The sequence below is a fragment of the Austrofundulus limnaeus genome, unplaced genomic scaffold (assembly GCF_001266775.1).
Source record: "Austrofundulus limnaeus strain Quisiro unplaced genomic scaffold, Austrofundulus_limnaeus-1.0 Scaffold408, whole genome shotgun sequence".
Taxonomy (NCBI): Eukaryota; Metazoa; Chordata; class Actinopteri; order Cyprinodontiformes; family Rivulidae; genus Austrofundulus; species Austrofundulus limnaeus.
The window spans coordinates 35,144-49,032 of NW_013952810.1; the positions used below are offsets into that span (position 1 = coordinate 35,144).

The following is a 13,889-nucleotide window of genomic DNA, read 5'->3' on the forward strand; positions in this document are numbered from 1 at the left end:
GGATGGGAATAAAGACCCTGACACCCACACCCCCACCCTCAGATGTACTGTTGGTGCATGTTGTTCTATGGAGCAATTACCATTAACATTATCAATGGTGGTCAACTCTTTGTTAAGTCCCTGTCACACTAGACAACTAATGCCAACTTATGAACATTTTTAAATACAGAGTTAGAGTTGATGGTGTTTGGAGATTAGTAGAGTCAGTGAGGTAAAGTTTTTGGGTGTCATGAAACCTCACATAAATTATTTAAGAATTAAAATAGTTAAATTTATTGCATTGTTTTACAAAGTAAGTGGTTTGTTTAATGATAAAGCTCTGTTTATGTCATCTAACACATTAATTGTTCCACACTCGGTCTATTGTGTTGGGGTATGGGGGAAGCATGTAAGACTATTACAAATCTTGTTTTTGTTTTGCAGAAAAGAGCTATAAGAGTTATCACTATCACATCAAAAAGGGTCAGATAAAATAATAATATTTTCTTCTCTCTGCCACCTTTCATTTCATTTGTGTTTTCTTTTTTATTGTACATAGAATTAAAATTTGTTTTTTAAGAAATTAACAAAGTTTGAAAATAAAAACTTCTTATCGGCATGTGCATAATGTAATTCGAACAAACTGATCAAATATATCACTTTTCTTAACAATTCAGATATAAAAAATGTTTCATGAGTTGTCTAGTGTGACAGGGACAGGGCCTTTATGAAAACAATGCATGAACCACATATTTTAATGGATGTAGGCCTTCATTTTATCTGATTAACTTTTGGAGTTAGATCTATATCTTGCCAGGAAGGCAAAGTTTTTAATTTGACTAAATGAATAAATTCTTCATGATTTTAAACTGAATTGTTTATTGTTACAATGAGAGCTTTCTGACTCTGTGCCTCTTGATGGGCAGGTTCAGTGGAAAATTTCCAGAAACGTCGTGCTGAGCACGCACGAGGGCGGAGTTAAAAAAGCTATCAGGCTCTATTTTAATAATTAAAAAAAAGAAGCTTAGTAAATAGTAATAAACAACCTTGTTCTTTCCCCTGTCTACATTAGTCTTACCTCAAGACTTGAAGGTAAATTTGGTCCATAAATGAAGTCAGGGAGCTTAGTTTATGAAAGTGGCGCCAACATTCAGATATGTATTAAGGCACGTGCGTCACTTCAATTAAAAAAAATGGATCCACGACGTAATTACGTAGTTAATTAATAGAAACACTGCAGGCGCTCGGGTACTTTACGACGGGATGTAAAGGTTTAAGCACACCGTGACTCTGTAACACATAAAGCTGAGTTTGTGCCAAAATCTAAAGAAAAATCAACCGTGTTGAAACTCACAGACCTAAAGTCTGAATAATGAGGAGCCACGTCTTCACTGACCCGAATGGAGAGGTTTGATCACAGTGGATGAACCCATCATGACTTACCTCCTTACATGTCGCTCATCCCTCTCGTCCAGCCATTTACAGCTAAAAAAAAATAAAATAAACTAAAAGTTTAGTGGAATCAGAGCATCTTTTTGTTGTTGCTGCTCCTCTTTGTGGGGGTGGGAGCAGGACGAGCTCTCAGGATGTCCACACATAAATAAATAAATAAATAAATAAATCCTCCCAAGGCATTGGGTCGATATCTAGCATCAGATTTAAACCCGGGTTCTTTCTATATAAAACTGGAAACTTAACAAACGAGAAGGAGTTTTTTAAGCTCATCTTGCTCCGCCATTCAAGTCCCTGTCCTGGTCAAGGAAGCCCATGAGGCTCGTGACCTTTAACCCCTGAAAAAAACCCTGCCCCCCACGCACATCCTCCTTCTGCTATGCCTGCAGCAGCACGGCCCACACCCACCCTGCCCCACTCATGTGCTCACCAGAGGTTTTTACAGATCCCTGGCAGGAGGAGATCCGCTCCCTTTCACAGAGAGAGAGCAAAGCTTCTTCTCTGACTGAACTCTGACCTACTTCTTTTTCTTGACTGGTTCACTTTTATCTCTGCCAGGTTTGCTTTTGGTCAGTGACGTCAGGAGAACGTTTTGCGTCATTATCTTTTTCTTTACAACAGTAAAAGCAAAGAGCAGGGAAACTTCAGAGCTTGTGAACAGTTAGTATCTTACCTGATGTACGTAGCTCTTTGAATAGCCTCAGACTGTGTTTTAATTCAGGGGCTGCATCCTCCTGAGTGCGCATTTATTGGCCGCTTACATCACTGCCTCATGCCGAATGTCACTCATTTGAAATGTTATCAACCTATTAAATGGCCATTATTAGCAGCTATCTGTCCCATACACTGGCTGCAGACTGTCCCTCCTCTAGCTTTGGCTGAAAGCATGGGTTTAGCTCCTCCCCCAGGATGCAGAGATCCAATCAAGGGACCCAAAAAAATTCTTATTTGTAATGTCTTTAAGTGTTCTGGTCTTCGATTTTGTATCATATACATCTATGAGTAGTTCATTATTCCGTCAACATTACCAGAATGAAATGACATTGTTGTGACAAATGAACATTACTGTAAACATCCAAGTCAAAACATAGTGTTTCCATGTCATTCCACTAATTATGTGGTTCTTTCTTCTCTAATGATGAAAACGTCCTGGTTGTACACCTGTACTGTAGCTGTGCACATCGCCACTTGCAGAGAAGTAAAAAAAATAAAATAAAATCCTGTGAGAGCAAAAGAAGTCCACAACATATGTATTATTTCTCATATCTTTCTTTTTCTTTTTCTTTTTTTACTTCAGTAAGTGAACACAGTAATCTTGACTAAAAACAGCAGAAAAAAGATCAGTTTTCATATATATCGAAGGTCACATTGCTAAAAATGATACAATAGCATTAACGTCAATGATTGATTATCAGACATCACTTCTATCCTTTATAGCAGAGGAGCCCAAAGTGGGGCCCGTGGGCCAAATTTGGCCAGCCAAGCCATTTGATTTGGCCCACCAGCAGTTGAGTAGTTACTAGGCTGTAACCTGTTGTTCTATGTAGAAACTGTATTTCTACTTAGTCATTTCATCCATTGGCCAAGTGACTAAATAAGGGACTAGTGCCAAAAGCTTTCACTCATGGTGTTGACTTTCTCTTTGATTATTAAGATTAAACATGAAGCATGAAATACAAGTAACAACAAGAGATATTTAGATTAGATTTAACCACACATGTAGATTTTTGCACTTTATAAGGCCACAAAAACTCATATTTTATCAATTTATTAAATGTCCCATGAGCTTTTCCTACTTGAGCGTATGGCAGACTTTCTCTAAGTTCACAAACTAAAACAAAAGTGGGCCACCACACTGGCTGCTAGCTTAACTGTTAAAAATAAAGGACTTTACTTAAAAAATATTTGTATTTCAAGTATTATATTACTGCATTTGGCACGCAGCCCCCCAATACATTTTCATTTTGGCCCCCTTGAGGAAAATGTTTGGGCACCCCTGCTTTATAGATCTACAGCTTTGGAATGTGCCAGCCTGCAGCCAAACCCATCTGTTCTCTGACTGGATTGTTAAATTTGTGATTGACAAGGCTTTGACCAATCGGCTGGAGGCAGAAAAAAAAAACGGGTCAAAGTTCATACTTGAAAGTTGAAATTTACATGCAAGTTAGAAATTTGATTACAGAAATTTACATGTATTTTTTTTATTTGTATCTGCAATCTTAACAAAATTGTAACCCATAATTACTCAGGTACAATTTTTATTTTTACAGATACTAATCTATTTTGTATTACACACATTCCTATTTGCACATCCAAAACCTCACAAATCTTAAATCACAAATAGCAACATAATCTGATTTACAAGTACAAAGGATGAACCAAACTTGTGTCCATTTTAAGTCAGAAGGCACGTGACAGAAAACGTAATCTCGACATAGTGAGTCAGCCATTTTGTAGTGCTGTTATATGCTTTTCCTTTCCAGGTCACAGGAAGCTGGTGCCCATCTCCAGCAGTCTCAATGCAGGAGCCAGACTACATCCTGGACAGGTCTCCAGTCCATCACAGGTTATGTTCCCACACTGCAGGAAAATGTGACCCAGATCTGATTCTTTTTTGCCAAAATGCGACATATATCACTTTTTTTTAGTGTTTACACGACAAACCAGATTTTCTCAAATCAGACCCAAGTCTATATGATACAGTAGTTCAATTGAGCTCAAAAGTTTACATACCCTTGCAGAATTGAGATTTTTTATTTTTTATTTTTTGGCAATTTTTTTCCAGAGAATATGAATGATAACACAAAAACTATTCTTACACTCATGCTTAGTGGTAGGGTGAAGCCATTTTTTATCAAACAATTGTGTTTGTCTTTTCACATCATAATGACAACAGAAAATGCCAAAAAAAAGACCTTGATCAAAAAATTATATACCCTAGTTCTTATTTCCTTGTATTGTGTCCTTTAGCATCAATAACAGCTTGGATGAGACACTTTATTTTCTTATATGGTAAAACTGTCCATTCTTCTCTGCAAAATGTCTCCAGTTCCTATAAATTCTTGGTCTGCCTTGCATGAACTGCACGTTTCAGAGCTCAGTGGTGTTGAGATCAGGAGACTAAGTTGGGTCATTCCAGAACCTTCATTTTTCTCTGCTGTAACCATTGACACATTGACTTGCCCTTGTGTTTTGGATCATTGTCATGTTGGAACATCCAAGAGTGTCCTGTGTGCAGCTTCCAAGCTGATGAGCACAGACGTTCCTCCAGTACTTTCTGGTGACGTGCTGCATTCATCTTGCCATCAGTTCCGGCCTTGTTCCCTGTTGCCTGCAGCTCACATGCCCCTAAATCATCAGTGATCCAGCAGTGAGATCAAACGTGTACATTGGATGAAACAAGCACAGTAAATGATCATTTAGTCTTTCCAATAACACAACTTTAGCAGAAATACACACACATTAACTTGTAGGCTCTATATTTACTTCTGTAAACACAGCGTGCTGCATGTAACGTTACGTCTACTGTCCACGCAGGTCACTTCAGGGCCTTGGACTGCTCACTCAAGAGTCTGATAGTGGTCACATTTAAACTGTGAACGTCCACACTAAAAAACCTGAATTGATAATTCTCATATCAAGAGGTTTCTAGTGTAACTTTGCTCTTCTTTTCTGTCTGAGATCTGAGTTATGAGAAAATGTTTACTGATCCTTTACATAAAGTTCAAATCATCATCATCATCATCATCATCATCATCATTGTTTATTTATAAAGCACAATAAAAACCAAAGTGCTGTACAGGAGCATAAAATAAAAACAATGAACAAAGTACTGTAATAAAATGAACAATAAAATCAAACAAAACAGCAAAGGCTGGCCTAATGATCATTAGTATTAATCTTTTCCATACATACAGTGGGGTGTGAAAGTTTGGGCAGCCTTATTAATTTTCCTGATTTACCTTTATAAATCATTGTTTGGGGAAAAAAATCAGCAAAATATGTCATATAGGGGACAAACACAGTGATATTTCAGAAGTGAAATGAAGTTTATATGATTTACAGAAATAATTGGTTAAACAAAATTAGGCAGGTGCATGAATGTGGGCACCAAAAAAAAACTTAACTCAATATTTAGTAGATCCTCCTTTTGCAGAAATAACAGCCTCTAAACTCTTCCTACAGCTTCTAATAAGAGTCTGGATTGTGGCTGAAGGTATTTTAGACCATTCTTCTTTACAAAACATCTCTAGTTCATTCAGGTTTGATGGTTTCTGAGCATGGACAGTTCTCTTTAAGTGACACCACAGATTTTCAATAATATTCAGATCTGGGGACTGAGATTCCAGAACGTTGTATTCCTGGACATTGGTCTCCAGAATCTGCTGATATTGATTGGAATCTATGCGTCCCTCAACTTTAACAAGATTCCCAGTCCCTGTACTGGCCCCACAGCCCCACAGCATGATGGAACCACCACCACATGTTACTGTAGGTAGCAGGTGTTTTTCTTGGAGTGCTGTGTTATTTTCCTCCATGCATAACAACCCTTGTTCTGCCCAAATAACTATTTTAGTTTCATCAGTCCACAGCACCTTATTCCAAAATGAAGCTGGCTTGTCCACATGTGCTTTAGCAAACCTCAAGCAGCTCTGTTTGTGATGTGGGCGGAGAAAAGGCTTCCTCTGCATCACTCTCCCATACAGCATCTCCTTGTGTAAAGTGTGCTGAATAGCTGAACAATGCACAGTGACTCCATCAGCAGCAAGATGATGTTGTAGGTCTTTGGTGCTGGTCTGTGTGTTGACTCTGACTGTTCTCAACATCCTTCACTTCTGTTTATTCCAGATTTTTCTTTGTTTGCCACTTCCAGCCTTGACTTGAACTGTGCCTGTGGTCCTCCATTTTCTCACAATGTTTCTCACAGTGGAGACTGAAAGCTGAAATCTCTGAGATAACTTTCTGTATCTTTCCCCTAAACCATGATGGTGAACAATCTTTGTTTTCAGTTCATTTGAAAGTTGTTTTGAGACTCCCATGCAGCGACTCTTCAGAGAAGATGCAAAGAGGAGAAAAAATTACAATTGCCCCCCTTAAATACCCTTTCTCAAAATTGGAGTCACCTGTGCATGGAGGTCAAGGGTCACTGAACTTACCAAACCAAATCTGATCAAACCTAATTTTGTTTTACCAATTATTGCACATGTTCTGTAAATCACATAAACTTCATTTCACTTCTCAAATATCACAGTTTGTCCCCTATTTGATATATTTAACTGATTTTTTAAATCCAATCAATGATTCAATCAGATCAGGAAAATTAATAAGGCTGCCCAAACTTTCACACCCCACTGTATATTAAAACTACAAAATGAGATATTTTGTGCAAAAATAACTTAACAGTGAATTCAAGAGGGAGAACGCCTGAAGTGGAGCACTTAAAACTGCTTAATGTTTTAATGGTGCATGTGAACAGTGTTTCTCTAAACTTTCCACTGCAGTCCGTTTGGCAGTATTCAAACAGAAATATATTTCTGCTGGAAGTGCTACAGCTGGCTGCTGCTGCTATTTGTGCTTGCAAACACAACAAATTCAATGTAAAATGATGAGTAATATGAGCTGATGGTATAAATGTTTATAGAATTTTGTTTGCATGAACCACTAAAAACAAAGAATGGAAATGCATCAGACCAGTCGACAGCTCCTCAGTGCAGTGTTAATACTGTTTAGTCCTCCAACCTGAGGTTATTTCAAAGAGCTGTAAGTAGCCAGTAAGGTATTAATTTTTAATTTTTCCACAGAATCCCACTTCAAAAATATCTGAACTCCCCTTTAAAGCATTAGAACCAGTTTTAAGAACAATGAGTAAATGTAGACACAATTTAATAACTTCAGTCTGGTCTTAAATGTAAGATAAAGATGACTTTGAGAACAATGGTGATCAAAAGATTGCAGCTTCATTTAGTGACACTAAATCAACACTGGTCTGGGAGATCAGATGGGGGGTTGGGTTGGTTTGATAACCACAAAATGATTTTAACAGCTATTTTTTATTAAAACTGGTCTAAAACTTTTAATGGTGCACACCTGTATTTATAACATAATGAGAAAATAAGATTTGGTTTAGTAAAGATGGGTTTTTTATTGTATTTAGTCATCCTTCATAGAAGGTGACCTATGACCTGTGATCAAAGGTTTTCCATAGAGTTCCAATGTGGGCACAACTCCTACATTGGTTTAAAGGCACCTGGTATTCCCAGGCAGTCTCACATCCAAATATGCTCAAAATATATATTTTTTATTGCCTTAATATTCCTCAGACGGACTGCAAATCCTCGTCAATTGATGACAATGTTACCACTTAAGAAAATCAACAAAACCTTTGCTTTTGTCCTGATTGAGCCTGATTTTAAATCCCATTACTGAGTGTTTTCATTCACTGCAGCTCCTGTACAAATGAAAAGTGAAGGTAGATGAAGGTCGAGACCAGGTAAAAGTTTGGAACCATTTTCTGCTCATTAGAATTATAAAATGCAATCCTGCCCTCACAAAGACGTCAACAAATTCACACAACACAAACTGCCATAACACTTTATTTTCATGGTTGCTTTTACACTTCAATTTGCTTTTATAATATTATGTACATTAAACTTGCTCCCAGGGTAAAAGAAAATGTTCAGTGCAGAAGAAAGAAAAGATAAGGCGAAAATAAAAAAAAGCAAAAAAAGTCTTTAAAAAACAAATATATTGATCATAAAGAATTGAAATCGACATCTATAGACTATTACCAGCAACTTACAGCACTACACAAAAGTCTTCTCTTTAATATTTTCATTTCAACACAAACTGTTATTATATTTATTATGTTGTGCTGCATTGTGTTGAAAAAACAGGACAAATAAAAATGTGCAGAAACCTGAAAGCACAAACACATCTGGACCACCAACAGCCTCGTCAGAAATTATCTTAAGGCCCCGTCACACTAGACAACTTATGAAACATTTTTAATGTCTAAATTGCTAATGAAAATGATACATTTGATCAATTTGTTAGAATTACACTATGTACACACCGAAAACAAGCTTCCTTTTGTTTTTTTCCAATTCCATCTTCATTGTAGACGTCTTTAAAATGTTCATAAGTTGGCATAAGTTGTCTAGTGTGACAGGGCCTTTTAGTAAAAACAAGATCTGCTAAATCGCCCACAGTCACACGTAAAAAAACTATTTGGTAAAAACAACTGTCAGTATGTTCAGAGGTGGTAAGGAAATGATCTGACAGTGAAAATTAAAGCCATCAGTTTTACACGGTGGAGGACGAATCATGGTTTGCATTTCTGTCACTATTCAATGAAATGATGCAAATAAGAACAAACAAAAACAACTTAAGATCTCAAACCACCATGCATGTGGAAAAGTGCATTGGTATTTATCCTTTTGCTGCCAATTCAGTTGAGTTGAAATGAAATGAAAACCAAAACAACAGTCATGGATTAGCCTCCAGAGTCCAGAGCTCAGCAAGAACCATGGAGACCTATTTAGAGGTTTTCATGTGGATACAAAAGTAATTAACAGTGTGTGAAAAATAGCAGTGGCCACTCTTTCAAACTCATTTAAAAACCCTTTTTGTCTTATTTTCCATCCAGGCTTGTGCAACAAATCATTGCAACTACTTCTCATTTCTACAGCCAAACATAAAGTGAGACTTTTGAACAGTGCTGTATAATAAAATCTTAGGAGGTAGGCTAAGAGGAACTTGAAATGCTTTGTTTGTACAACTAATACAAGGTGCCAGCTGCTGTCAGCAGCGCCCTCTGGTGGGACGGCTGTGAACAGCAAGTCTTTCCCAAAGTGTGCGTCATGACTGGACTTCCACTATGGTACACATATCATACACTCAGTTTGTGAATGCAGAGAAGTTTCTTTGAAATGCTCATTGAAATCACATAATGTCAAATAATCATGATTAAATCAAATGTTTAAAACCGGATCCTTATTATCAGGAATATTTAAGGAACTCAGAGGTTCTTTTCTTTCATAAAACTGCAACATGGCATCAGAACTTTGGGGTTAAAGCAAATTAGGTCTAGATTTGGACATCATTACTATTCGTTAAAACATCGTTAAATAAGGCAACATTAGTTATAAAAAGGTACCACACTGCAATTCACTATGAATTAACACACGTGTTGCACCAACAAAGGAGACGTTTGAGTCTTAAAACAAAAACAAAAAAAAAATCAGGTTTTCTGTTTAGATACTGAAGTTGCAGTCAGTCCAAGGTTATATTTATACACACATACAAGCACTGTGTTTTAAAATACTAAATTAAACTTTTCTGGTTAAATTAAGGTTGGGGGGGCAGCGTTTAGAAAATCTTATGAAGTATATACTTAAAGACTACAGACTGAACTTATTCTAAAATCCAAAATTTGAGAAATGTTTGTAACAATGGAAGAAGGTAAATGTTGCAACCGAGTCACTTTAAAGCAATCATTGACGCACGTGAGAAACAAATTCAAGAAAACAAACCAGCTCCTGTGAACGCTGCTGTTTGCATGTCTTTCTCCACGACGACAAAAACCACCAAGACAAACTCTTTAAAGTCCAAGGACCAGAATTTTTTTTGTTTTACATTTACAGGGCTTTGGTGGAGGGGGTCACAGATCACCTTCGCAATCTTAATTTTTGTCTTAAGATGAGAAATCTGTAAATAGTAATAATAATAAAAAAGGCCAAAATAAAACAAAAACAAATCAAGCTGAGCCCTGCATCCAAGGCTGCAGAAGAGTGAAGACATCACACCGGGACCCCAAACATGGGCGACAGAACACCACTGGGACCACCCAAGAAGAAAGTGGTGACAGCAAGCTTCAATGTGAGCTCATGTGACTGAAATCCTAACAAAGCTGCTCTCGCTCACGTTTGGTTTTGTTGTCGGACAGCAAACTGGCAGAAAAGCACAACATGACGACCATCTGACATGGTTTTTGTTTGTTTTCATTAAAATCTTGATTTGACTAAAGTCATCTAAATAAAGCTGTTGCATCATGGTGTGAACTGACCGGTCCCTGTCCTTCAGCCTGGTGTTAAAACACTTGTTAAAACTGTTTGTATGCATGGAGCTTTAATGCTCGTTGTTGTAGCTGTGGTCAGCAGGGGCGATGATACAAGCAACCTAACTTACACCTATCATATTGTAGTCCAACAATACATTTTACACCCTGCCAAGCCTTGTTCTAAGTGTCAGGACAATGTTCTTCTGATGTTCTAAATTGTACATTTTTCTGGGGGATAAACCCCAGAACCACCTTGGTCGATGGTTAGCCCCCTTTATTTTCTAAAAAGCTTCTTAATCCTAAAACCTTTGAACCCCCTGCTTTACTGTTTTAACAAGTGAAGAGGCTCAGTTGTGATTTACTGATACTAAACATTTGTAGGTTTAGTGACAGAAAAAATGAAAGGTCCTTGGACTTTAAAACTGTCTTGGCAGAAGATGAACTATCTGTTAACTCAAGTGACTCTGACTTACACATATTTTGATGCATGTTAGAGTGCATCTATCGAAATGAATTCTTAGAAATTATTCAGAAAAAGACAAAAACCCAACATCAGTCGAGTTTAGTAAAAACTGAAGATTATTAGAGTTTGAATTTATACTTGAGAAAAAAGGGTCAGATCAGATTTTTTTTCTTCTCTCTGCCGCCTTTCATTTCATTTTTATATTTTATTTTTTATTGTATATAGAATTAATGTTGTTTTTATGGAATAAATAAAAAAAATTTGACAAAAAAACAGAGTTTCCATTAACTGAAAGGAAAGTTTTCAAAATGACATAAGAGTAAGTTTGTACAGATGCATCCATTTGAGCACTAAAATATAAAATGGAGTGCTTCCTGTGAGATCAATCCTGCTGTGTGTGTCGGCCCTGAATGGACGGGTGCCACCCTGCAGCATTATCCAATTCTTTGTTTCTATTTCAGTCATGTAAGCGCTGCTGGGCCCCATCAGGAAAAAAAAAAAAAAAAAAAAAAGAGTTTGATTCCTCAACGGTTTGGATTTACACTTCCTGTGACGGCTAACACATTGGCAAAAACACAAACAACCACTCAAATTATCACCACTGATGTACCAATCAGATCCCTCACATCATCCTGCCAAGGCCACGTCTCTAAGAGTCATTTCAGCCCCTGCACAAACACACAATAAGGCAAATAATCAAGCAAATTGAAGCGCTCAGAGTAAGCAGTTTACCTCCAAGATACATTAGAAAAATAATATTTTTTTACTTCTCAATAATTCACTCTCTAAAACAGAGATAAATTCTTTAAAAAAGGACTGAGAACACCACAGAGATGGTTCTGGTCTTTGCCAGAAACCATGTCTGTGAGAGGGTAACAGTTTAAGGTCTGACTTTACGTGAACAGAGGAAAGGCCTTTTTATTGTCACTAAATAAGAAACACTGTGGGTTACAGAACAGTTCTGGGCCCACTCATGCCGATGGATCAATCACCTTTATATCAACACTAAACCAAAAAGTAAAAAGGAAGTAACATTTTATTTCCTATTGCTTTGACTTAAAATTAATTCTTAAAATGCTTGTGATTTTTATTTTAGTTTTTTCTCTTCTTTACACTCGCTCAGCCATCTGCAGCCCAAACCACCACCTGTATAATCTACCACCTGATACCACCGAGCAGTCCTCCCGTTCAGCCTTAAGCCTCCTCCGGCGCCGTGGGTCTCTTCAGGTCCCGGATCTGCTTGATCAGATAGTTTTTCTCGTCACAGAACTGCTCATCCTCCGACCTGTCTGTTTGGAAGTGGCTCAGGAAGTCCACCAGCTTGGTTTGGTTTTTCAGCAGGATGTCCAGCACAGGCTGGGTCTTGTTGGGGTTTGCAACGAATACCTTCAAAAATACAAAACAGATATTAGTTAATGTTTGACAAGTTTCCTGCTTAAATTAGGTTAACGAAAGCGCTAATATTTTTAAGGGTGCTGATGCAGAAGCATTGAAGACCGATTAACTATTATTCTTCCATTGCTTTCACAGCTTTTATTCCTTCTGCAGCTTTGGATAAACTTGTGTATAAAATAGTGTTTCACCTAGGAAATTGGTGGTGGTGTAGGGGCTACTTGTTTTATAAAAACATCAATTTACATGACTCGTCTTCAGTTATAGTAATAAATTTACATTATGTGAATATCTAATTGCCTAACTACATCCTAAGGACTCCTCATGATAATTAACAATAATAATTTATCATAGTAAATTATTATTGATAATAAGTGATTAGAACTGTGCTGCAGATAATCTGAGTCCAGAGTTCAGGGTTCTCATTTTGAAACCTTCTGGAGCTCTTCTGTGTGACTCTAGGTGTGACAGACTGTGGATGGTTGATTGTCTCTTTGTCTCTGTCCCTGATGGAGACTGGAGACCTGTCCAGGTGTCCCTGATGGAGACTGGAGACCTGTCCAGGTGTCCCTGATGGAGACTGGAGACCTGTCCAGGTGTCCCTGGTGAACTGGAGACCTGTCCAGGTGTCTCTGGTGAACTGGAGACCTGTCCAGGTGTCCCTGGTGAACTGGAGACCTGTCCAGGTGTCGCCTGCCTTCACCCAAAGGCAGCTGAGACGGGTTCCAGCCCCACTCTGATCATGATTAGGAACGAGGACGACAGGAGGAGGATAAAACATGATTTATTTTATGTTAATCTGAGTCAGTTTAGTGTTGTTTGTAAATATATTTGACAGTTTTGTAGAAATGAAGATGTTTGAAATGTTTATTCACAATAAACCTGCTTCTTATGACTTCTGTAACATGTTATGAATAAAATATTACAGTAAAAAACTCAAATCATGTACTTTCTAATAATCATTAGAACTCTAGAAGAACTTTAACTCTTGTAAATATAAAAGACAACAGTTAGAAAATGCAACTATCAAAAAACTTCCTCCTGAAAATTATTTATTTACCACATTTTAAAGACTGATTATAATCTGGGCTAATCTGGGTTAATGCTCCTGAACGGGACTGTCTGACCTGCGGTGTGGTGAGTGACAGAGGAGAGGCGCTCAGCCCACGACCTGTGGACTAACACAGCAGCTCATTCTATCTGGATTTATGGTGTTTTGGGTTCACAAACTACTTGTTACTTTTTTAAAAGTTGAGGACATTACATTAGATCGTAGCTGCGCTGCTGATCAACACTGTTTATTAGAACATGAACAGACTCATGGGAACCTGGTCACACAGGGTCTGTGTTGGTGGTTCTTGCTGTAATATTTAAAGTAATTATCGATAAGGTAACCATGCTGTGGCTAAACCTGTCGCATTTTCTTTTAAAGAAAGAAAAAGTAGCTTACAAAGCTGTCGCATCGGTGCTACATGATTATAGAGGCAGAGTTTTCATTGTGTGTGTGTGTGTGTGTGTGTGTGTGTGTGTGTGTGTGTGTGTGTG

At 37.7% G+C, this 13,889-nt stretch overlaps 1 protein-coding gene across 1 annotated transcript in view; it reads right to left on the minus strand.

The window, feature by feature from the left end:
- Window positions 1-11,407: 11,407 nt before the first annotated feature.
- Window positions 11,408-13,889, minus strand: part of cab39l1 (calcium binding protein 39, like 1) — a gene marked incomplete in the record, with an annotated part of 16,160 nt that continues 13,678 nt past the window's right edge. The window contains 1 exon segment of the mRNA XM_014024123.1: window positions 11,408-12,338. Within this exon segment, the coding sequence (XP_013879577.1) occupies window positions 12,147-12,338 (192 nt within the window).